At 39.5% G+C, this 26,041-nt stretch overlaps 1 protein-coding gene and 1 non-coding gene across 5 annotated transcripts in view; both read left to right on the forward strand.

Moving 5' to 3' along the window:
• Positions 1-26,041, forward strand: part of LOC131157054 (nudix hydrolase 3) — a 136,847-nt gene that overhangs the window by 88,622 nt on the left and 22,184 nt on the right. For all 4 annotated transcript variants that reach the window (XM_058110909.1, XM_058110910.1, XM_058110907.1 and 1 more), the window contains 5 exons: positions 468-533; positions 14,448-14,525; positions 14,609-14,704; positions 15,822-15,928; positions 16,114-16,282. In XM_058110909.1, the coding sequence (XP_057966892.1) occupies positions 468-533; positions 14,448-14,525; positions 14,609-14,704; positions 15,822-15,928; positions 16,114-16,282 (516 nt within the window). The remainder of the gene's footprint in view (positions 1-467; positions 534-14,447; positions 14,526-14,608; positions 14,705-15,821; positions 15,929-16,113; positions 16,283-26,041) is intronic.
• LOC131159004 (small nucleolar RNA R71) lies at positions 21,842-21,947 on the forward strand. The gene has a single exon (XR_009137618.1). It is a non-coding gene; the product is annotated as a small nucleolar RNA R71 (small nucleolar RNA).

A 26,041-nucleotide genomic window follows, 5' to 3' on the forward strand; every position in this document is an offset into this window, starting at 1 on the left:
TCTGATACCATGTTGAAGAATTGGGTAATTTGGAAGACCTAATCAAAATGATAGGTCTCTCCCCCTATTTATTATATACGCCAAGTACACTGCAATGACCGAATTACCTTTACTAATTCATGCTTATTGACACAGCAATGATACTAAATAACTATAGTAACCAGTCATGTAAGTCAAAGGCCTCTGCAAAACCCCACATCTCACAAGTCTAGAAGACCTAGAAGTCACCTCACGACTTAAATTAATAGCTGCTAGATCACAATTACTTACATTAATCTTAAGCCCTAAAACTAGCTCAAAGTCCTGCAGAAGAGTGAGAATATTGTAAAAAAACCTCCTGTCATCTAACAAGAAAAAGAATTATATAGTCAGCTAAGATGAAATCTAGGAACTTGGTTCATTCTTTTTTGCATATGTTGAGAGTGGGAATTTTTTGTTGATGTTCTCTCTCTTGCTTTCTCTTGTAGGATTCGAAACTGGATGTTACTATTGGACCTTATGAGACATATGAAGATGCAATTTTTGGGTATAAGGTACTATTTTATGACTTTTTTTCCTGCTTTGAATTATATATTGTGCTAGTTTGAATCAGAACATCATTTGTGACAAACTGTCGATATTTGTATTGAATGTGAGTATGTATTCTGTCCATTTGATGGGTGTAATGTCAAGTTAGCTCCATTTGGTAATAAAGATACCAAGCTCTTTCGGAAGCGTAAAGAATACTTCCTTTTTACAACTACAAATTTAGTGCTGAAAACATCAAAGTGCTAGACACTAATCAACTCTTTAAAAATCAGTTTCAATATTCTGTCAACTAACTTGGACACTTAGTCACTTACACTTATATACTATTTGAATGAGCTTTTACGAGATGTAATTAATAATATCAAGAGCTCTTTGATTTCAGATGGCTACAGGAGGGAAGAGGAGGAGAGAGAAGAGAGAGGAGGAATAACGTTAAGAGAGGAAGAATGTGAGAGGGGAATTTGGGGTGAAGCAGTTACTCTGAATTTGATTCTGAGTAACCAACTTGTTTTACTTTACTATAACATGTTAATCTGTAAAATACCTACACTCCAAACAGGAAGGTGTTTCAGTTTTTTTTTTTTGGTTTTTACAACTCTGCGACATGGGAATCATTATTAAAATCATGAAAAAAAAAGTGGGGGGCAATTTGTGATAATATCAAAATTGAGGAGATAATGATTTTTTTTTTTTAGAATAAAGAGATATGTTTCCTTAATCAATTGGAATTTTGATAAAATTACCCAAGCAAAGAAAAAAACTTATGTTGGATTTCTAGGGAATAAATTGGGAAATTCTTTTTTTTTTTTTGCAAAAAAAAAAAAAAAATCTAAAATTACTATTTTAGATTCTACTAGTTTCTGTTTCTTGTTTTCTAGCCTAAAGATTTGCTGATTTGATTTGTTGATTTTGTGGTGTGATTTGATTTGCTGATTTTGTGGCTTTCCTAATTTGGTGGCCTTCCTCTGCTATTTATCTTGTAATCGCGTCTCTTGAAATTTAACAAAAATGGTTATTCTTCTTCTTAAAAAACCTTCATGGTATCAGAGCCTCGTGCTCTTTTTCTATTTTGTTTTTTTTTTTTTTCTGATGATGTTGTATAAGTCGGCAATGACCGGCGCCCAAAGAAATCCTACTGGTTCTTCTGGTACTTCTGAAACAATTCTGCCCAATCCCACTATTCCTCCAAAGCTTGTATTTTCCGATTAGTATTCCCAGAATTCGGCCCTTTATCTCACGATTACAAAACTCAATGGGCACAACTATCTTGAGTGGGCTCAGTCCGTAAAATTGGTGATCGATGGTAGAGGCAAAATGGGGCATTTGACCGGCGAAATATCGTAACCTGCTGCTGGTGACCTTAATCTAAAAAAATAGCAATCTGAAAATTCTCTTATTATTGCTTGGCTCATCAATTCCATGGAACCTACCATTGGAAAACCTCACCTATTTCTTCCCGCTGCTATAGACGTCTGGGAGGCCGTTCGAGATCTTTATTCAGACCTAGAGAATTCTTCTCAAATATTTAAGTTGAAAACTTGACTCTGGAGATCCAAGCAGAATGATCGCGATGTTACTACTTATTACACCGAATTGGTAACGTTAAGGCAGAAACTTGATCAATGTAATGATGATGTTTGGGAGAATTCGAACGATCATGCTCACTACAAGAAGAGTGGAAAACGACAGGGTTTACATGTTTTTAGCCGGCCTTAATTGATTTTGGACAAGGTCTGAGGCCGCATTCTGGGCAGGAAGCCATTGCCCTCCATTGGGGAAGCTTTTTCTAAAGTTAGACATGAGGAGTCAAGGAGAAAAATCATGTTGCGCAACACCGGACCTAGTTTCAACCTGGAACCTGGGAGCTCTGCTCTTGTGTCAAAAGGTGTTGATTCCGACAACGATGGGCATAAGAAACTGTGGTGCGAGCCTTGCAAAAAAATGTGGCATACAAAGGAGATGTGTTGGAAGCTTTATGGTAAACCAGCAAATTGGAGGCCAAAATCCAAACGTGATAGTCACGCCTACCAAGCCACTACTGAAGACACTCAGGAGCCTTCTACCAACTCTGATGCAGTCCCTTTTACCAAGGAGCAATTAAAGCGCCTGTACAAATTGTTTCAATCTCCAAAACTCTCCTTAACTCTCTTCTTGTTCTTTGGTACAGAAGGGTAACTCTTTTGCTACTGCATTTTTAGGTGTTATTCCCAACTTTGTTCATTCTTGGATAATTGATTCTAGCTCAATTGATCATATGACCGGTTGCTCCAAAATTTTCTCATTCTAAAGTTTGTGTGCAGGCAATAAAAAGGTCAAAATTGCAGATGGTTCACTCTCGGTAATTGCTAGGATAGGGACTTTCAGACTCACTTCGTTGTTAACTCTCCATGATGTGCTCCACATTCCCAATTTGTCTTGATATTTGTTGTCCATTTGTAAAATTACCTCTGATCATCAATGTCAAGCTAATTTCTACTTTTCTTATTGTGAGTTTCAGGAATTGACCATGGGGAGGATGATTGGCAGTGCTAAGGAAAAAGATGGACTCTATTATTTTGGCTATGGACCTTTGTAGACTAATACTTGGGCAGATTTCATGCTCCTATTTTAGGCAATTCTTTCCTTGTTGATATACGGTTTTTATTATTTTTAGAGAGTTGTGATTGTACAAAATGAATTCAAGAAATATAGAAATCATTCATTTTGATTACATGGTATTAGATCTAGGAGATTAAACCTAGCTATCAATGGCGGAAACCGCTGGCCAAAGTAGAGGTTCGATGACCTTTGAATCTCATGAGGGTGAGAACGAAGCTATCTCCACCATGGGCTCATTAGGACTCGACAACTCATCCTTCCAGCTCATTGTGGAGAAGATGAATGGCAAGAATTTTCAAGAATGGGCACAATCGATCAAACTTGTGATCGATGGCAAGGGAAAGTTGGGATTTCTTACTGGCAAGACATAGAGGCCTGCCCCAACCGAAGCTGCCGCCCTTCAGAAATGGAAATCAGAGAACTCCGTGGTCACGACGTAGTTGGTAAACTCCATGAAGCCGTCGATCGGGAGGACTTATCTCTTCCTGCCGTCGGCGACGGAAGTCTGGGATGCCATCTGTGAGACCTACTCCGACACCGAGAACTCCTCCCAAATCTTTGTGCTTAAGATGCAACTATGGTAGATGAAGCAAGGAGAAAGGGATGTTATGAATTACTATATGGAGATGACTGCTCTTTGGTAGGAACTCGATTTGAGTTTCGAAGAAGAGTGGGAATGCTTGGGAGGTAGCGTCCGATATAAAAAACGCCTTGAAAATGAATGAGTGTTTTGAGTTTCTTGTTGGTTTAAATCGGGTCCTTGATGATGTCCGTGGAAAAATTCTGTGTCGTCGTCCCTTGCCATCAACACGCGAAGTATTCTCAGAAGTGAGACGAGAAGAAAGTAGGCGTAAGGTCATGTTGAAGGAGACAGAAAGTAGGCGTAAGGTGATGCTGAAGGAGACAGTCTCTATTGACCATACTAGACTAGAAATGTTTGCCTTGGTGTCTCCGGGGACTCTTCCAGGATCTAGTTCAAGACAACAGAAGGGATGCCCCTAGTGTGAACACTGTCGAAAAACTGGCCACACTAAGGAGATGTGTTGGGAGATACATGGGAAACTAGCTGATTGGAAGCCACGGCAAGGCAACAAAAAATGGGGCTACCAAGCCACGATTGATAATCAAGCCAAGAGACCTCAAGGGGAGAAAAGCAGTAATAGTTCCAATCCTAGTGGTGCATTTAGCTCTGAGTAGTTGGAACAACTCTACAAGATGTTCTCTACCTTTCAAACTGTGGGTTAGTCTTCCACAAATATTTCTTCGGGTTCTTTAGCCCAAAGAGGTAATTTTTTTCAAGCCTTGAGTATAACCTCTAGATCCAAAACTCATTGGATTGTTGATGGTGCCTCTGACCACATGTCCGATGCCTATCATCTTTTCTCATCATATTCACCCTGTGCTGGAAATTTGAAAGTTAAAATTGTAGATGGATTATTCTCATCTGTCGCAGGCAGAGGGAATATCTGACTCTCTAACTCCATCACGCTGGAGCCCATTCTTCATGTTCCTAATTTATCTTGCAACTTACTATCCATTACCTAGTTAACTAAGAATTCCAATTGTTCTGCTAAATTTCTTCCCTCTCAATGTGTTTTTCAGTACCTATCATCGAGGAAGACGATTGGCATTGCTAAGGAGTGTGAGGGACTCTACTACTTTGAGGATGCTAATGTGAATGAACAACGTCAAATTGCTATCTGTGATTCTGCATCTATTCCTAAGGATAGTTATATTTTGTTATGGCATTTTAGAATGGGTCATCCTAATTTCCAATATTTGAGACAGTTATTTCCTTCCATTTGTTCGAATAAAACATCATTTGATTTTCAGTGTGAGATTTGTGAAATTACAAAATACCAACGTACTTCTTTCCCAAAGTCCAAATACAAACCAAGCTCACTGTTTACTATGATTCACAATGATGTATGGGGCCCGTCTAACACTCTCAATTGTGCCCACACAAAATGGTTTGTTACTTTTATTGATGACCACACTCGTATTTGTTGGGTCTACTTGTTAAAAGACAAAACTAAAGTGCATTCTGTGTTTATCAATTTGCATTCCATGATTCAAGCACAATTTCATACAAAAATTTAAACATATAGATAATGGCACAGAATATTTTAATCGTATTCTGGGAAATTATCTCCAAGAACATGGAATAATTCATCAAAGTTCCTCTGTCGACACCTCCCAACAAAATGGGGTTGCCGAACAAAAAAACAAACATATCCTTGAAGTAGCTCGTGCATTGCTGTTTACTACCAATATGCCAAAAATGTTTTGGGGTGATGCCATTCTCATAGCTACATATCTCATTAATAGAATGCCTAGTTGAGTTCTCTCTTTTGCCTCACCTCTTCAAAAATTTTAGGCATCTTTTCCAAACTCTCGTCTCAGCTCAAATCTCTCTCTCAAAGTGTTTGGTTGTACTGCTTTTGTCCATGTACATCATCGACATAAATTGGATCCACGCGCCCTCAAGTGTGTCTTTCTTGGCTATTCTCCTACCCAAAAAGGGTACAAATGTTATGATCTTGCAACAAAAAGGGTATTTGTTAGTCTTGATGTTACTTTCTTTGAAACTACTCCTTACTTCCAAAAATCCTCGCTTTAGGGGGAGACTTTGAGTAGTAAAGAAGCTCAAGTTTGGGACTTCAATACCTTTATTACTGAACCTGAGCATGTCCCAAACACTGAGCCTTTCTTGAAAAGTGCTTCTAATCTGCCAAATACAGAAGAAAACTTGAATTTAGGGAGAGATGCAGGAAAAAAATATAATAAGGAGATACTTGTCTACTTAAGAAAGCCAAAATTAAAGGACACAGAGAATCACATACCTGAGGCCCCAAAAGAGTTGGAACCAGTGATAGATCCTAGCAACCATGAGTCTTCATCCACTCCTGATCAGGTAATGTCTTCAAGTAATCTTGAGTCCTCCTTTGATAAACCTGCACTAGCTAATCTCAATTTACCCATTGCTCCCAGAAAACAAACTCAGTCATGTACTCTCCATTCCATTTCCAAATTCATGTCTTACAATACTTTGTCTACAGGGTGTCGTGCTTTTACCTTTAACCTTGATAGGATAAAAATTCCAAAGAATATTCAGGAAGCCCTTGAGATCCCTGAATGGTGAGAGGTAGTTATTGAGGAAATAAGGGCCTTGGAAAAAAATGGAACGTGGGATGTGATGAATCTACCGAGAGGGAAGAAACCAGTGGGCTGCAAATGGGTGTTTATTGTGAAATACAAAGCTGATGGGACAGTGGAATGGTACAAAGCCCGCCTTGTTGCAAAAGTGTTTACTCAAACCTATGGCATTGACTACACAGAGACTTTTGCACCTGTGGCAAAACTGAATATTGTTTGAGTTCTCCTAGCCTTGGTAGCCAACCTGGATTGGCCACTCCAACAACTTGACCAACCTGGATTGGCCACTCCTGCAACTTGACATCAAGAATGCTTTTCTAAATGGAAAATTAGAAGAAGAAGTCTTCATAAAGATACCACCAGAATTTTATAAAAGGGGTGAAGAAAACAGAGTATGCAAACTCAAAAAGTCCTTGTATGGACTCATACAATCTCCAAGAGCCTAGCTCGATAGATTTACAAAGGTGATTAGGAACCAAGGATATCAACAAGGACAATCAGACTATACTATGTTCTTCTGGCAGTATGAAGATGGGAAGAATACAATTCTGATTGTATATGTCGATGGCATCATCCTAACTAGAGACAACATAGCAGAGATGGGCAGGTTGAAGAAAGTCTTGGCCACTGAGTTTGAGGTAAAATATTTGGGACAAATGCAGTATCTTTTGGGGATGGAAGTTTCTAGATCAAAGAAGGGAATCAGTGTTTCTTGGAGGAAGTATGTCCTAGACCTCCTAATTGAAACTGGCATGCTTGGGTGCAAATGAAGCGATACCCCCATTGAATCAGGAAAAAGAAGAGAAGACATCGGAAAACCTATTGAAAGAGAAAGGTATCAGAGATTAGTTGGCAAACGAATTTACTTATCGCACACTAGACCCGACATTGCATTTGTAGTAAGTGTGGTGAGTCAACACATGCATTCACCAAGGGAAAGTCACCTAGAAGCAGTGTACAGGATTCTTAGATACTCAAGGGATCTCCAGGCAAAGGACTATTCTTTGAAAAAATGTGAAAGCAAAGAAATAGAAGTCTACACAGATGCTGATTAGGCAGGATCAGTAGAAGATAGAGGTCCACTTCCGGGTATTGCACCTTTGTATGGGGAAACTTGGTGACTTGGAGAAGCAAAAAATAGAACGTTGTGATCAGAAGTAGTGTTTAAGCAAAGTTTAGAGCAGTGGCGCAAGGACTATGTGAAGGACTGTGGTTACGAAAACTCTTGGAGGAGTTTCATGTCACGGTAAAGTTCCCTATCAAACTCTACTGTGACAACAAAGAAGCCATTAACATCTCTCTCAATCCATTCCAGCATGACAGGACCAAACATGTAGAAATGGACAGACACTTTATCAAGGAAGAGGTTGAAGAAGGAACCATTTGCATGACTTATGTTCCTACCAAAAAACAAACAACCGACATCTTCACCAAAGGACTACCTTGACAAAGTTTTGATGATTTCACATACAAGTTAGATATGGTCAACATTTATGATCCAACTTGAGGGTGAGTGTAGATTTGCTGAGGATTATTAGAAATCCCAAGAATAATGGGTCAATGATACCCGAGATTGTATAGGGATTCTAGCCTAATACTTGGGCAGATTTCATGCTCCTATTTTAGGCAATTCTTTCCCTTCTGATATACGGTTTGTATTATTTATAGAGAGTTGTGATTGTACAAAATGAAATCAAGAAATACAGAAATCATTCATTCTGATTACAACCTAACTCGAGTAGACAATGTCAAAGTACTTGCTTAAATTCTGTTTCTGTTATCAAAGATAATGATATGATGTTATGTCATTATAGGTTAGGCTATCCTAGTTTTCAATATTTAAAATACTTGTTGCCCAATTTATTTCGAAATAAAAGTCCATCTTCTTTTCAATGTGAAGTTTGTCAGTTTGCTAAACATCATTGTGCATCCTTTTCCACCCAACCCTACATACCAACTACACCTTTTACTGTGATTCATAGTGATATTTGGGGCTGATGTAGAACATCTACGTATTCTGGCAAAAAATGGTTTGTGACCTTTATTGATGATCACATGAGATTAAGTTGGATTTATTTGTTGAAAGAAAAATCTGAAGTGGAAACAATTTTCAAAAATTTTTACACCATTGTATAAACACAATTTTAAAAAAAATTCAAATATTGCGGAGTGATAATGGTCGAGAATATTTCAAAAACATTTTGGGCCAATTTTTTATTGAAAAATGAATTGTTCATCAAAGCTTTTGTGTCGACACTTCGCAACAAAATGGTTTGGCTGAAAGAAAAAACAAACACTGTTTGGAAGTAGCTCGGACATTGCTTTTTACCAATCTGGTACCTAAATATCTTTCGGTTGAAACCATTCTTATTGCTACATATCTCATAAATAGAACACCTAATAAGGTTTTAAGCTTTGAAACACCTTTGATGTTTTTCATGAGTTTTATCCAACAAATCAGCTTTCTTCTTCTTTACCACTAAAGATATTTGGTTGTACCGCTTTTGTTCATACCACAAAATGTGTGTTTGTTGGTTATGCTCCCACTCAAAAGGGGTATAAATGTTTTGAACCCATTTCCAAAAAAATGTTGGTTACCATGGATGTTACATTCTTTGAATTACATCCCTATTTTACGCCTCATCTTCAGGGGGGGAACCAAAACAAAGATTCCGTTGTGTTTCATGATTTTTTCGAAACTGAAGACTCGCAAAATGATCATTCTCCAACTTTGATTATTCAACCTGAAAACCAGAGCTTTATTATACTAAGAGAAAGTGGGTCGAGGTTTTTAGATACTGAAAAGGTAGGTCCTCCCATAGTGCCACCTCATGATGTTCAAGATCCTATAATGACTAACAAAGGAGAAACAAAAAAGCATCACAAGGTTGGTACCATTTGACATTGTCTACTTAGACAGAGGAAAACTCGAAAGAATGGGTCTTCCAATCCTTTACACTGTCTAGAATTCATAAACCCTCCAGGTAATGTCCTCATCGAGCCTTTACCTCATGTTCAGTCCATTTCATCTTCGAGTTCTAAGTCCTCTAGTTCTAAACCCGAGTTTGGTTCCAATCCCGAGTTCGATGATTCTAAACTTCCCATTGCTATCCGGAAGAGTGTGAGGTCTTGCACCCAACATCCATTGTCCAATTATGTGTCATATGAAAATCTCTCACATGTTTTTCGTGCTTTTACCTCACAATTGTCTTGTATGGAGATTCCTATTACTGTGCAGAATGCTCTAAAAGTTCCTAAGTGGAAGGAGGCTGTCTTCAAGGAGATGAAAGCTCTTGAAAAAAATGGCACATGGGAAATAGTTGATCTACCAAGAGGAAAGACTACTATAGGGTGCAAATGGGTGTTTACAATCAAGTATAAATCTTATGGTCCTTTAGAATCGGTATAAAGCTCGATTGGTCACCAAGGGATTCACTCAGACCTATAGCATTGATTACTTGGAGACAAACACCCCAGTCTCAAAGCTAAACTCTGTAAGAGTTCTTTTGTCACTTGCAGCTAATCGTGACTGGCCTTTGCAATAGTTTGATGTAAAAAATGCATTTCTCAATGGAGACTTGGAGGAAGAAGTGTACATGGATGCACCTCTAGGATTTGGTGAAAATTTTGGAACAAAGGTGTGTAGACTGAAGAAGTGCTTATATGGGTTAAAACAATCACCAAAAGCCTGGTTTGAGAAATTCACTCAGTTTGTTAAAAGTCAGGGGTATACTCAAGGGCAAGGTGATCATATGATGTTTATAAGACATTCATAGGAGGGGAAGATAGCGAAACTGATTGTGTATGTAGACGACATAATTCTCACTAGAGATGATGTACTTGATATGAACTGATTGAAGACTTCCCTCTCATCAACATTTGAGATCAGGGACTTAGGATCTATAAGGTATTTCCTTGGAATGGAGGTTGCTTGGTCGAAGAAAGGGATTGTTGTCTCCCAATGGAAGTATGTCCTTGACCTCCTTAAGGAGACTGGGATGAGCGGTTGTAGGCCAGTAGACACTCCAATAGATCCCAATCAGAAACTTGGAGATGACAAGGAAGGTGATCCAGTGAATACAACTCGGTATCAAAAGTTGGTGGGAAAGTTAATTTACTTATCACATACATGACCCGATATTGCCTTTGTTTTGAGTTTGGCAAGCCAGTTTATGCATTCACCCTACGAGAAACATCTTGAAGCAGTTTATCGGATTCTCAGATACTTGAAAAGTACACCAGGCTAGGGTTTACTTTTCCAGAAGAACACACAGCAGAACATAAAGGCATACACTGATGCAGGTTGGTTATTGACAGGAGATCCACGTCAAGATGTTGTACTTATGTCTGGGGAAATGTGGTCACATGGCAAAGCAAGAAACAGAATGTGGTTGCAAGGAGCAGTTCTAAGGCAGAATATAGGGCTATGGCTAACGGAGTTTGTGAGATGCTATGGCTGAAGAGAATTCTTGAAGAGCTGCAGATGCCGGTGAACATGCCAATGAAGTTGTATTGTGACAAAAAAGCTGCCATAAGTATTGCTCAAAATCCGGTACAACATGATCGCATGAAGCATGTAGAGATTGATAGACACTTCATAGAAGAGAATATTGATATTGGAACTGTTTGCATGCCTTTTGTTCCTACTACTCAACAAATAGCCAATATCTTCACCAAAGGACTTTTCAGACCTAGTTTTGAGCTCTTTGTAAGCAAGTTGGGCATGATAGATATCTACACTCCAACTTGAGGTGGGGGGGAGGGGGTCGGATTTCTAGGGAATAAATTAGGAAATTCTTTTTTTTGCAAATAAAATCTGAAATTACTATTTCAGATTCTAGTAGTTTCTGTTTCTTGTTTTCTAGCCTAGAGATCTGCTGATTTGATTTGCTGATTTTGTGGCGATTTGATTTGCTGATTTTGTGGCCTTCCTAATTTCGTGGCTTTCCTCTACTATTTATCTTGTAATCGTGTCTCTAGAAATTTAACAAGAATAGTTATTCTTCTTCTCAAAAAACCTTCAACTTACCTTCTTTCAATTCCAAATTTTTTGAACTTCCTATGATTCTACATAAGTTGCCTACTTGCTTGTGCATGTTGGCCTAGCCACCACCAAGAAAAGCAAAGAACTCCGCAACTTTCAAGCCTGCAACTGCTAAAAGCTTAGAATCATCAACATAGGCACAAATCTACATTCCTTTCTTCTGCAGCTGTTCTCACAAGAAGCTTGGAACTGCTGGAAGCCTGCGGGTCTGCAACTGCAGCTTCTGGAAGCTTGGAAAGTTGGAACCCTCAACCCAGTTTTCTTTCAAAAAAAAAAAAATATGCATCTGCTTTGAACTTTGAAGCCATCAAGGATGAAAGTATGAATCCAATTTTTGTCTTTAATCAGCAATTCCTTATGAAGTCATGAACCTTTGTTTTCATGCTTTTGCATTATGCCATAACCTGGCATGTCATAGTATGTCTATATCTAAGAAATAATTTGAAGTTAAAGAAACTTTTCAAATTAAATTATGTAGTGCTTGCTAGTGACGTTTCTAAAGAAACAATTTCTTTCATTCTTTGATAACTTAGTTGGCCACAGCCCACACTTTTTTTTTAGGTTTCTTCTTTCTCTATTTTGCAGTTTTCTTTAACAAAAAGCAATAGTGTTTTTTTCTGGATTTTATGTGAAAACCTTGATGAGTTTTTTAGGCAATTAAGTTTACTCCTAATTCTCATTTTCTGTTTTCTTCCTACAGTAGGTATGAAGGAAAAACTCTCCAAACTTATACCTTTGTGTAGTGGGGCAAGTAATGAACAAGAAAATTTTACACCTCTTTTTTGGCAATATGTAAATAGAGTAGGGAATCTTGAATTCAAGGCTGAATAGAATGTATCCTTTAATGTGCAACTATTGCAAGAACATCAAAGGAACATAATGAGAAAAAGCTTATTTGCTGAAGTATCAGGTGTTGGCATTCAGGTTCTTCCCAAAATCAATTTGAGCATCCTGAATAGATGAATGTATTACTGGAACAAGCTGAGTTGAGGAAGAAAAATTCCATGGCCAAGCATGTCAATATAGCATCTTCTAGTCAAGGCTCAACATCTGGAGTCAAAAGTTCTGAAGCACGTATGGTCAAAATTTGATTTAGAAGGGAAGGTTATGAGCTTTAGAGAAATGATGCTGGCAATGCAACTGTAGAGAAAGCTTTTGACGTTCAATTCCAGGAACTGTCTACAGATTGATGGGATGTTTTGTTTTTCTGCCTTGTCATTTGAATTGGCTTGGAATCCTTACTGTGTAAGTTCCCACTGCTTAGCTGCAAACAACTATATCTCTGGTTGTTTGCCTCCTGGTTATAATTTATTAAGAACTACTATACTCAAAAGGAGAGGGCACATGTTGAAAAGTTGTTGGATAATCATTGTTTTGGAAGTATGTATGCCGACATTTGGATAGCATACGCTGTTGTCACTCTCAGTTTGGCCTTGAAGAACATTTGTGTAGCAAAACATGCAGAGGTGAACTAAATAGTATTTTGAAGAATGTCATTAGATAATAATTGTGCTGGTGGATACAATAATAAAAAAATTATATTATGAATTGCTCCATGAGATTGGCTATCTTCAATGAATTTGTGAGTTCAAAGATGTTCATGATTGCCAGGACAGCCTTCGCTTCCATGGTTGCTATGCTTAAAAAAGACTTAAAAGGTAAAACACAGGCTTTAAGCAATAGTGATTAGTGAAAAGTGGATTTGCTATTGAGAAGACGATGTGGAAAAAACACAATCTGTAAAGGAAAAAGTGTGGGATGATTTGTGGTGGGATAAAATTGACTACATTTTTCCTATGAGCCCATCTATGAGATGTGAAGGATGTAGGACAAAGATACCCCAACTCTGCACTTGGTTTATGAGATGTGGAATACCGTGGGAGAAAATTTTAAGAAACCAATATGTCAGCACAAATGGCCATTCACACATGGCCATCATTATTAATAATACTCCACATATGGCCGTTGTTATTAATATTCTGCACATGGCAATTTGCTTGAGTCTAAGAACTGTATTTACTATAATTAAATTTTTTTTAAAGACTCAGGACTGGGGCAGTATTATTTAAAACTTACAACATTTACAATTAAAATTTTACCCAGAGACAGCCCTATTGGGAAACTTTGCACTTCATAGGTACTTGCTCACCCACTATGCATTCACAGGTGACATCATTATTAATACTCAACAATACATCTCAGCTTGTGAAACGCAACCATTTTGCTAAAGCAATGAGCCCATAGAATGGCAGACCCTGGAGACCACCACAAAGTCCTCCTACCAAAGCCTCTAAAATCACTAAATCGATCAATTAAAAATGCCTTTAAAGAATTAGAACATACCTGAGACTCATTTAATGGTCCAAAAAGCCTGTTCCATAAAAGTCAAGCCACTGGACGGTTAAGAAGATGATGAGCATGATCTCTGCTACTAACATAGCACATGACACACATTAGGAGATAGAGCTATATGAGGTATTCTAATCTACTGCAGATTTATGGTGTTAAATCTGTTAAGGATACAAAAGCCTTAACCCTTGAAGGAATTTTAGAATGGTTATCAAGAGGAAAAGATTGAGAATTTGAATAAGATGAGAATAAAAGGAATTACAAGAGAAAACACCAGAAATATCCAAACAACAAATGCTAACATTCCCATTATGAGAAAACTGATAGGAATCTAACAAGATAAGAAGCAAGGAAAACTTTTCTGCCATCCTAACTATAAGATTCCTATGAAAATGAAAGCATCAAGAAGCAACATTGCCAATAATGATGAGAAATGGAGATATATGTGCTCCTGGACGAAAGGTTAAATGAAAATGAAGGAAAAAAGCAACAGCAAAACATAGCTGTCCTATCATTCTTGATGAGCTGCATACACTTGTATTCTCATAACCAGTCAGTGTGCAATGTGGTGTCCATATTTTATCCATGGGGTGAGTAACACTTTGCATTCTCTCTCTCTCTCTCTCTCTCTCTCTCTCATGCATGTACTATCTACACCAATATATAGAGAAAAATCCATGTGAAATCCATTGTGTTTTTATTATATGATACTCTTGTTTTGAGGTGGTATATCTGGCTTCTTAGCTGTATTACACTGTTACACATTTCATAGGCTACATTTGAAGCATTCATTGGAGTCCGGGATGACAATGCAACGGCTCAAGTAAAACTCTTTGGTGATCATTTACAGGTATTTTTCCAGAGGCATCCTCAATCTAATTTCTGACAATTTAAAAAACATTCTATTTGTTTCTAATAGTTGTATTGCTCTAGCTTCTGGAGCAAAATCTTCCCATGGACAATGATTACAAGTCAAAAGATGTCATTGCTGCTCCTATTCGTGTCATTCAGCTTCTTTATAATGCAGGGGTAAGTTCACTTTGAAAACATATCCTGCTATTTTTTTTTTTCATAGCTTGCACTTGGCTTATTAGCAAGGCAAATGAGGTTTACAAACTGACCTTTTGCACTAGCTATAAGAAGCTGCTAGTGAAGGCTTTTGAATCTCTTACTTCTTTCTCAAACCAAAATTTTTTGCTTTTTGCAAGGCATTGTAATCTCCTGTCAGAGGTTATTCAGCTAGTCTCATTACTCAGCATCTGTAGTTAAGATCAGATTTTCTTCTCCCTTATAAATTTATAATACATCCCATATTCACGCATGGATCACTAGGAGAAACTCTATAAAAATATTCTTAAACATTTTTTCTATTTATATCATAGTTTTAAAACCCGGACCCATGACCAATCTGGTGAGGTCACCAGGTTGGTCAGACTGATTGGACCAGTGGGTCAAGATGGTAGTTGAACTGGTAATTTTATTATAAAATATTATATAATTTTTATACTGTATACATACCTATTTATATAAAATAATTTCATATAAATATTGGTCTAATGATTTATTTTTATAAATAAAAAATATAAAAAAAAACAAGGCAAGTATTCAAATATAATAAATATATCCTGTTTTATAACAAAAACCAAGCATTGGTTTCCTGGTGGCACGCTGCGTTCCTTAACATGCAGCTTTCAATTCCTGCTTGTGCCATCAATTCTTCATTTTAACATGCTTCGCTTAGTAGATCAACCTGGCTGACCCACTGAGTTTGAGCGGTTTAGGCTGAGTTACCGAGTTGGTCGAGTTGACTCTAGTTCTGAAAAAATCCAGTTCTTTTCCATGTCCGGACCGGCCAAGCCACTGTGTCCGGTCAAACATGGTCTGACCAACCTGTCCGATCTGGGTTAATAACCATGATTTATATAGTTGAAAGGAAGAGAAGTACTGTTAACACGATCGATTTTAGAGTGTAAGCTATGTTTTACTTCTCAGAAATGTATACATTTTTATTCAATATACTTAAGTTTGCTCTTTATCCATTCAGATCCTTGTAAGAATTCACCATCTTCCCATGGTTATAAATCAAGCAAGCACGGCTAGGAATATCAAGTTACCTAGATTGATAAGTGGAATATTTTTTTCTCAGGATGTGAAGGGTCCACAAACTGTTGCATTCAATTTACCAAATGATGAACGTATAGTAAAAGATCGAGGAACATCAATGGTCATACTTAAAAATGTTTCAGAGGCAAAGTATATTCCTTTCCTCAAAATATTTATGACCATTACATTTTTCTTTTGCTTGGCATCTATGATCATTATATTCTTGCATGATCTGTTGAGCTAATATCCATTTTTTACTTTATTGCAGTTTTTTTTTTTCATCATTTGAACTCTGAAAAGAATTTTAAAAATTTAGACCTTTATATCCTAACCAGGTTTGAGCATATCCTTCAGCCGATAGCTGATGTTTGTATTGCAATGGAACAACGAGAACATATAGACTTTGAATCTTTCTTCACTCACACAATTTGCCATGAGTGCTGCCATGGAATAGGACCTCATACGATAACACTACCAAGTGGTCAAAAGTCTACAGTGAGAATGGTCAGTTACGTTTTACTGCCTTTATGTATTTATTGTATGGAGTTACATTTTACCATCTTTATGCATTTCTTGATTATTATTACCTAATCTTTTGTTTGTTTATTTAATTTTGATATTTTCTGGCATAGCTTCAGTTTTTTTTCTTTTTTTTTTAAACTTTTATATTAGGAAATTTATCAATCAAAATCTTCCGCATGTTAATCATATGTTGATTATTTTTTTTTGTTCTTGCTGGTGAGCAAGGGCTAAAATTTTGATTTCAACAAAAAATTTGAAGGTCAATTGGCAGAAATTTTGACAAAAATTTCAATTTCACTTTAAAGAAATACCATAAACATATAATAAATATGGAAATTATGAATGAAATTTTGGGAAATATTAAAATATATGATTGCAAATAATTTAGAAAAAAAAAACTCAAATTTTGCTCCTTTTGTTCAGTTTTTAATATTTTATTTTAAATTTTTGAATTTTTGGCTGGTATTCCTAAAATTTTTTGTCGAAATTCCCAAATTTTTTGGAATTTCAGCTGAAAATATTAAAGAAAAGAAAAAGAAACAGAAATTCAATTTCATTTTGAACCATCTTGAAATCTGAAATTTCTACTGAAATGTTGACAAAATTTAAGACTGCTAATGAATGCAAATATGCAGGCCAAGGCTGTGGGTTATATATTTCGAATGAATATTCCCCATAAATTCCTTGTGCAAATATATAAAGAATTACATGCTAAAATTTTTGTCCTTTTAATACTAGCAAAACTACATTGTCAACATGGTTTTAAATAACGCCCGCTGCGGTTTTTTTGGGTTCCTGATACCGTTATAATCTGTGAAATCGATGGGAAGAAAAATCATGGCTGTAGCAGCATTAGGGACTGCAAACATTACGTAAAGGCCGTTACAGCCGTTACGTAACCACTAAGGACTGTTATGACAAACATTTTATTTTTTATTTTACTTTTCACTTTTGTTTTTTCCCCCTCTTTCATAAATCATTCTCAATATACTATGTGGCGAGAGGGGGCAAAGATTATAATGAGGATGATATTGATTCAAAATTTACTATTTTTTAAATACTTACAAGGGATGTATTAATTAACAATTTGATAATACTAACTTGTTACTAAAATATTTTATTTTGATAATATTAGCAATTGATATTTATGTTCTATATTTTTCAACTTCAACCTTCTTTCTTTTCTAGTTATTGTATATTTGCATTATTCGTATGCCTTGTGTCTCTAATAGATTAATGGAGTGTATAGTGTATTTTGTTTTATTAATTAAGTTAGCACACATAGGAATTTATCATGCTTCACTCGTAAGAACAATGAGAAGTATAAATATGCACACGCATAATTTTTCTATCAATGGCGGTTTAAAACAAATGTAAACTTCTTGCCCTTACCAAACAACTTAGTTGAACTGAAAGATCCAAAATATACTAAAACTCTTTCTAAAAAGGGTTAAAAGTTTAAAACATGCAAATACACTAATATGCACAAGGTTGTCCATGCTGAAAAAAATTTCACAGCCATTACACCTGCTTGCCGCCGTCTTCTTCTTCTTGGGAGCCCTAGGTGATGGTGGCACTAGAGGATGTAGTCACTCATCGGGCCTGGGGTAGAACTGTGATACAATGAACTCCGTACCCAGTTCGCCCTCAAAAGGTGCCCACCGATTCACCTTCAGTTGCACAGTGGCTACCGGACGTAGAATCTGACTCCAAGTCTTCTTGTTGGTGACTTCTCTGACATGAATATGTGCATTAAGGTCACCCAGGTTGATCTTCTTCCTCATCAAGAACGTCATAATCAGCTGGGCGTATGGAATGAGGGTCCTCTTGGGCTCCTTGGCTGGTTGACCTCGCATCGGCCTTGGCGGTGGCTTCTTCAGTCTAGGGTGCTTCACGTTCCTCTCGTAGAACGTGAGCATGTCCTCCAAGATCAGTTGAGGGATGTAAACATCCATATCCCTATGTACGGCGTAGATGACCTGCAAGTGGACGTTGCGCTGCTTTGAGTGGTGCCCGAATGCGCAAATATTGCGCTGCAGAACAAGGTAGTGCAGGAGCAGGTAATTAGGCAGGCGATTCCGTGCCATGCACGTCCCCTTCTGATACTCACCGCCATCATAGTATGATCCATGGAACATCTAGCGGATGATGTGGTGGGCATCCGTAGAATCAATCGCCAGCCAGGAGATGTCGTCTATCTTGTCATGTGACCACGCCCGATCAATCAAGTCGGTTGTCAGCTCAAACGCGATCCCTTGAATCTCAATGGTCCAAATGCTAGTATTAGGATCGTGATGCATGTGTGCGTAGAACTTCTGCGCCAACTCAGGATGATATGACGTGGTCGGCGGGGTCATGTAGTGATCAAATTTCCTCTTTTCGAGGATAGTAATGTAGCACTTGTTCCGCGGGTGGGCTCGAGTCTCTTCAAGTCGGAATGTGTACGTCGGCCTAAAGTCATAGTTGTCAAGAGTCATCCTCTGAGCCCTCTTCCCTCTGCTTGTCATCACCTGCTCTCTCTAGGCCACCCGACCCCTCTTCTTTGGCTGAACAGGTGGGATCCGATCAGACTCGGAAGTAAACTCATCCTCGGGCTAATCCTCAACTCTCTTCCGCTTGCCGGCGGCATGAGACGACTGGAGCTGCTTAGAAGCAGCTCGAGACATGGTGCGGCATGTCATTGTCGAAAAAGGTTGGGAGGGGATGATACAGATGCCTATGAATGAAGAAGATGGAGAGATATATGACCGGGGTGGAAGAGGAAGGGTGGGCAAGAGGAAGAGACACGCACGCGATGAAGGGAGAAGCCGAAGAGACTAAGCCTCCAAGAGGTACCCTTAGTGTCCAGGTGGATAATCACAACCAAGGGAAGGGGAAATGCAGCTAGGGATGGTCGTCGGAGGTGTGGAAGACGTCGGTGATGGTCGTCGGAGGTCGCTAGAGGTGGGAAATGCTTGGGCAACCAAGTAGGCAAGTGGTGCAAAGAAGGGGTGTGAAGAGAATGTAAGAAGGAAGAGTTAGGGCTTCGCAGGAAGAAGAGAATTTAAAACAATTTTCACAGATTCGACCAGGTCGCACCTTGGGTTAGCCTAGTTGTGCCCTAGTCGCACCCCCAACTTAAGATGGAAAGTAGACTTTCGACCAGGTCGCACCAGTGTGGAGTGCTGGTCGCGCCTTGGTTGAATCTTTCTGAAGTTTCAATGGTTACAGGCACACACAGACTCGACCAGGTTGCACCCAAGGGAGGTGATGGTCGCGCAATGGTCGAACCCCTCTGGAATAGTTTGGAATTTTTGAAGTTTCGGGGGCCAAAATGGAGACCTAGTCGCACCTGGTGGGTCTGCTGGTCGCGCCATAGTTGACCTATTCTGTAAAGAAGACTGCATTTTCCTAATTAATGACCTTGAGGGGTGGACCTAGTTGCACCCAAGGAAGCTCTAGTCGCACCTTTGAATGAGACATTAACCTAAGACCTACTCTAAGGACTCTAGATTCTAACATACCCTAACAATATACAACCCAAAGACTCAAAGAAAAAGAAAAACACGAAAAATAGGTGCGTTGCCTCCCAAAAGCGCTAAGTTTATTGTTTTCGGCCAGACGCAATGAATGCTCATGTCGAACTCACTCGGGTTCGATAATAGGAATTTCTTCCACTAGTCCCTTACTAACCCTCTTCTCACATGTCCCAAGCCTACTCTTTAGGCTAGAGGTCAAGTCTTAAATGGCAGAGATATGCTCATGCGGGTCCTTTAGACCTAAGAAGGGGGTGATCTAGCTACAACATAGCCTCAAGGGGAAACTTTAAAAGAATTGATGTGGCAACCTCCTCAAAACACTCGTCAATCATGTCCACATCCAAAGATTGAACGTCATAAGATGGGTTTTGGGAAGCGTGAAACACATTTATTTGGAGCTTCATGTTGCCGAAGGACAATAAAATCAACAGGATAATAAAACTTATCGACCTTTACAAGGACATCCTTAACAACTCCTCGGGGCCTTTTTACAGATCGGTCGGCCAAACTCAAGGTGACCGGGGTAGGCTTAAGCTCTCCTAAACCGATTTTTTTATAGACTGAGTAGGGAAGGAGGTTCACACTTGCTCCCAAATCTAAAAAAGCCCTATCAATGGTGTAATCGCTAATTACATATGAGATGGTGGCAGCACCGTGGTCCTTAAGTTTTGGGGGAATGTGACCTAGAAGAATGGAGCTGACATGCTCAAATAGCCTAACTCTTTTGTTTATGTGCACCTGAGATTTGCTTTTTTGGGTGCACAAGTCCTTGAGGAATTTGGCATATGTAGGCACTTGCTTAATGGCGTCTAAGAGAGGAAGGTTGACCTTTACTTGCTTAAACGTGTCCATCATGGACTCGACATTTTCCTCCTTCTTAGATTTAGAATATGTTTGAAGGGTTGGAGGATATGACACTGTAGGGACATAGTGGGACAATGCTATCTCATCGAAGGAGATGGGCTTCATGGGAGTAATAACCAAATTAGAGGAGAAGGGGGTGAATGGTTCAACACTAGGCTCTTCCCTCATCTTCTCCTTGCCCTTACCTCGATTTGATTTCTCCCTGACCCTATTATCTATCTCCCTTCCACTCCTAAGGGCGGTCATAGCCTGGGCTTGCTCATGATATGTCAAATGACTAGCAGTCGGCTCACACTCTACCCCGTACTGGCTTTTTGGGTTAGCAAGGGGCTAACTCGGCAACTTGCCCTCTTCCCTCTTACTCAAGGATGTAGCTAGTTGGCCCATGGTGGCTTCTATTTTTGCTATAGACTGAGAGTGGGAGTGGAGTAATTGCCGATCAACTTGACGATCAGTCTTAATACCCTTGAGGGCTTTCAACACCATCTCCTAAAAAGATCTATCATATTGAGGCTGAGGAGGAGATGGTTGTTGATAAGCTGATTGTCGAGGGGCAGACATGGGAGGATGTTGAGGATTTGAATTTTAAAATGGGTGAGGAGGTGGAGCATTGGGTGATTGCTTAGGTCTTTGAGTTGGAAAATCCGGAGCTTGTGGCCTCTAGGAAAAGTTAGGATGTTTACTCCACCCAGGATTGTACTTATAGGAGTAAGGATCATTGGACGGCATGTCATACCAATTATGGATGACTTTAACTTCCTCCTGCACAAACTCATGTGTGGGAGACGCATGGGGGCAATTATAGCGGGTGTGAGAGGGATCGGAGCAGGTTACACACACCTCTGCACATGCCACTGGCTGAGGTGGTTGTTCTAAAGACAAGACCTGATCTAGTTTCTTAACAAAGGTTTGCAGTGTGGGTGCAAGGTCATGGCCGGCGGCTAACTCATAGACTCTTTTAGAATGGGAAGTAGAAGGTTGGGAAGGTCTACGAGAAGCAACAATATGTTGCTAAGAATTCTCGGCGAGGGTCTCAAAGAGAGTCCAAGCCTCATTCTCATGCTTTGTGAGGAAAGTACTTCCACATGATGCATCGACCATGGATCTATCATGCTAAACTAGTCCCTCATAGAAGTTTTGAACTAATTGCCACCTAGGGACTTGGTGATGTGGGTATTTACGAAAAAGGTCCCTAAAACGCTCCCAGGTCTTGAAAAATTGCTCACCATCTATCTGTGAGAAACTGGTGATTGCCTTCCTAAGTTGGTTAGTCTTCCCAATGGAGAAGTATTTTTTAAAGAATTCGTGTTGCATGGTGACCCAAGTGGTCACCCAGTTCAGCTCTAAGGTATTCAGCCAATATTTGGCTTTGTACTTCGAAGAGAACGGAAATAGCCTTAGAAGAAGGGCATCATCACCAAAGTTGGGTATACGGATGGTGGAACAAATTTCAAGAAACTCATCAAGATGCTTGTATGGATTTTCAGTTGAATTCTTAAAGAAGTTGGGAAGCAATGGATTCAAGATGGTGAGGTCTTGATTTCGAATCGCGCTGCCTCAACATCTGGGAACCAGATGCAAGACGGTGAGGTGTATGCATTGGGTGTGAAATAGTCCCTAAGGGGCCGAATAGGTTGCTCCTCCGCCGCGGGTCAACGGGGACAAGAGGTTCTGGGTTTGGGTTTTGATGATGGAAAGTGGGAACCGGTTGATGTTCAACCATGACTTTAGGTTCAGAGGATTCGGCTAACTCTGGACTAGAAGTAGATTTCCTATCCGACCTATGGGATCTCTCAATCTGAGGGTCTATAGGCACTAATTTGGGATCCAAAGATCGCAAACCTAGCATATAACAACTCAACATAGAAAAGCAAGCCTTCAAATATCAAACAAAAATAAAAACAAATGAAAATTAAAAGAAAATAAAAATCACGCAATAAACTACACTCAGATTTGGCTCACTATCGTAAATAAGTTCCCGGCAACGGTGCCAAAATTTGGTAGGCTCGCCAAGGCTTGTGTCCTTAACTACCGAAGATAAAATTTATAACCTAACTAACCCCAAGTTCAATAGAACAATGAGTAAGTCGGGCGTTGATCCTTAGGGACTGAGTGCAACAATTAACCAATCCAATCTAGTTTACTATGCTTGAACAAGAATGAAAAGATGAAATTTTGGGTTTTTCTAGTAAACTACAGAAGAAAGTAAAAGAGAGAGAACTAAATAAGAGAAAGTGAATATCACTTGGTGTATTTTGCTTACAATTTTGAGATGTATATATATAGCTATATAAGAGAGTGAGGTTATCCTAACATTCCGATGTGGGACTAAAAGTATACACTATGTTCAATACTCCCCCTCAAGCTGAAACGAAGATGTTGACAAGTCGAAACTTGGAGATAGCAGTCTATAATAAACCTAGGCCAATAGACTTGGTGAAGACATCAACAACCTGGCCTTTGGAGGAGATAAAGTGGGGAGAGATAATCATAGAACGAACTTTTTGGCTGATGAAGTGAATATCCACCTCAATATGCTTGGTCCTCCCATGCAGAACTGAATCAAAAGAGAGAGATATAGCAGACTTGTTGTCACAAAACAACAAAGAAGAGTCTATCACAGGAAAGCCAATCTTAGAGAGGAGAGAGTGTAGCCACAGGATCTCATAGGTACCTTGTGCCATAGCCCAGTACCCAACCTCAATAGAGGAACGTGAAACCACCACCTGCTTTTTACTCTTCCAAGAAAGAAGATGATCACCCTTAAAAGTACAAGTACCTGAGGTAGATCGTCTGTCAGTCTTGGACCTAGCATAGTCAGCACCAGTAAACACCGAAAGACCTGGTTGTATTCTAGATGAATAGAACAATCCCAATCCAGCTGAGGTCTTCACATACTGTAAGATGTGATAGATGGCATCAATATGTGAAGTCCGGGGAGAATGCATGAACTGACTTACTAGGCTCACTGCATAGGCCAAATCAGGCCAAGTGTTGGTCAAATAAATGAGGCGACCAAGTCGTCTCTGATACACCGAAGGGTCTGTCGATAGATGACCAGACCCTGCTGAAAGGGAGATATTCAGATTCAGGGGCATAGAAGCAGGTTGACATCCCAACATTCCAGTGTCCATAAGGAGATCTAGGGCATATTTCCACTGAGAGAGGGAAATGCCCTTGCGGAAGCGTGCTATCTCAATGCCCAAGAAATACTTGAGGGGTCCTAGATCCTTGATGTCAAAGGTGTCTCCCAAGTCCTTTATAATCTGAGCAATTCCTGACAAGTCATTACCTGTTACAATAATATCATCCACATAGACCGAGATAATGGTATAAGGACTATGGTAGAGACGCCTAATAAAGCAAGTGTGGTTTGACTGGCATTCAATAAATCCCATAAAGAGAACGACATCACTGAATATTTTAAACCATGCACGAGGTGATTGCTTAAGCCCATATAAGGACTTGCACAATTTACACACCTTGCCAGAATACTCCCTTTGAGTAGAAAAATTGGGAGGGGGATCCATGTAAATAGTATCAGTAAGATCACCATTCAAGAAGGCATTCTTGACATCAAACTGATATAAAGACCAAGTGAAAGAAGCCGCCAAAGTGATCAAGAGGCGAACAGTAGTGAGCTTCGCCACAGGGGCAAATGTAGCATGAAAATCCTGACCTGGAATCTACGTAAAACCCTTAGCCACCAAGTGGGCTTTATACCTGTCAACAGTACCATCTGCAAGGTGCTTAATTGTGAACACCCATTTACAGCTCACCGTGCGTGCACCGGAAGGAAGGGGAACAAGATCCCAAGTATGCTGCTGATGTAGAGCTTCCATCTCAGTACACATGGCGGCAACCCATTTGGGGCCCTGGAGGGTCTCATGAACTGAGTGAGGTATGATAATAGCATCAACCTGTCCCAAAAAGGCTTGATAACTCGAAGAAATATCCCGATAAGAAAGATACTAGGACATAGGGTGGTCAGTAGAACAGGCTAAAGAAAGTCTATCAAGAGCTCGACGGGTTCGAGAAGGATGCCGTGAGGAGGGAGTAGGGGGATCAGGGACTATAGGTGACATACTCGAGCTCGGTGATGATGCTGGCAGAGGCTTCGCAGGGCGCAATTGGCGAGTGTAAACTTGTGGAATGAGAGAGATATGGTCCTGCTTAGTGGGGACAGAGGTAGGAGGCTCAGAAGATGAAGACGACACTGGTGAAGAGGGCACTGGTATAGATGGGAGAAAGATAGGCTCAGGTCGAGGAAGTGGAGATGGCACTGGCGGAGATATGAAATGAGAGGAGTCAATGTAGAATGGGGTAGACTCATGGAACGTGACATCGAGAGAGTGATAAGTGTGCCGACCAACAGGATCATAACAACAATATCCCTTAGACATAGAGGAGTATCCTAGAAAAATGCACTAGATGGCTTTATTTTCAAGCTTGGTCCAAGAAGGACTGCGGTCATGAATAAAGTAGGTGCATCCAAACACTCTAGGAAGAAGGGAGAAAAGGGACCTGTTGGGATGCAGAAGATGAAGTGGAGCAGAATTCTGCAATGCACGACTCAGAGTACGATTGAGAAGATAGGCTGCAGAGAGAACGGCGTGAGGCCAATAAGACTTGGGGACGTGCATTCCCCGAAGAAGACAACGGACAATAGACATGATGTGGCGATTTTTGTGTTCGGCCACACCATTCTATTCAGGAGTGTAGGGACATGTTAACTGTTGGAGAATACGCTGTTGGCACAACTCAACACGAAACTCATTATTGAGGTATTCATGGCCATTGTCAGACCTCAAGATACGAACCATAGTATTGTATTGAGTCTTAATCATTCGCAGGAAAGCCTGAAAATGAGTGAAAACTTTGGATTTATTTTTCATGAGGTAGACCCAGGTACAACGGGAGTAATTGTCAGTAAAGGTGACATAATATCGATGCTGAGTGAGTGAGGAGACAGGGGAGGGACCCTAGACATCACTATGAACAATATCAAAAGCTACAAGAGAACGATGCATACGAGACGGATAAGATGAAGGAACATGCTTAGATAATTTGCAAGTAGCACACTGAAAATTAAAATTCTTGCAAGCTTTATTAAATTCTGGAAATAACCAACACAAATATTTAAAATTTGCATGTCCCAAACGGGCTTGCCACAAATCCAAGGTTTTTAAAAAGAAAACAACGGAAACATTAGAAGGCAAAACAGATTCCTGAAAGCTAGAAGAGGATGCAAGACAGGAAGGCGGATCGCCAAAGTAGTAGAGCCTGTCCCTTTCAAAGCCCCTGCCAAAAATCTTCCTCGAACTCAGATCCTGCAAGTAACAAGAGTTGGGTAAGAAAA

The sequence above is a fragment of the Malania oleifera genome, chromosome 6, assembly GCF_029873635.1.
Source record: "Malania oleifera isolate guangnan ecotype guangnan chromosome 6, ASM2987363v1, whole genome shotgun sequence".
Lineage (NCBI taxonomy): Eukaryota > Viridiplantae > Streptophyta > Magnoliopsida > Santalales > Ximeniaceae > Malania > Malania oleifera.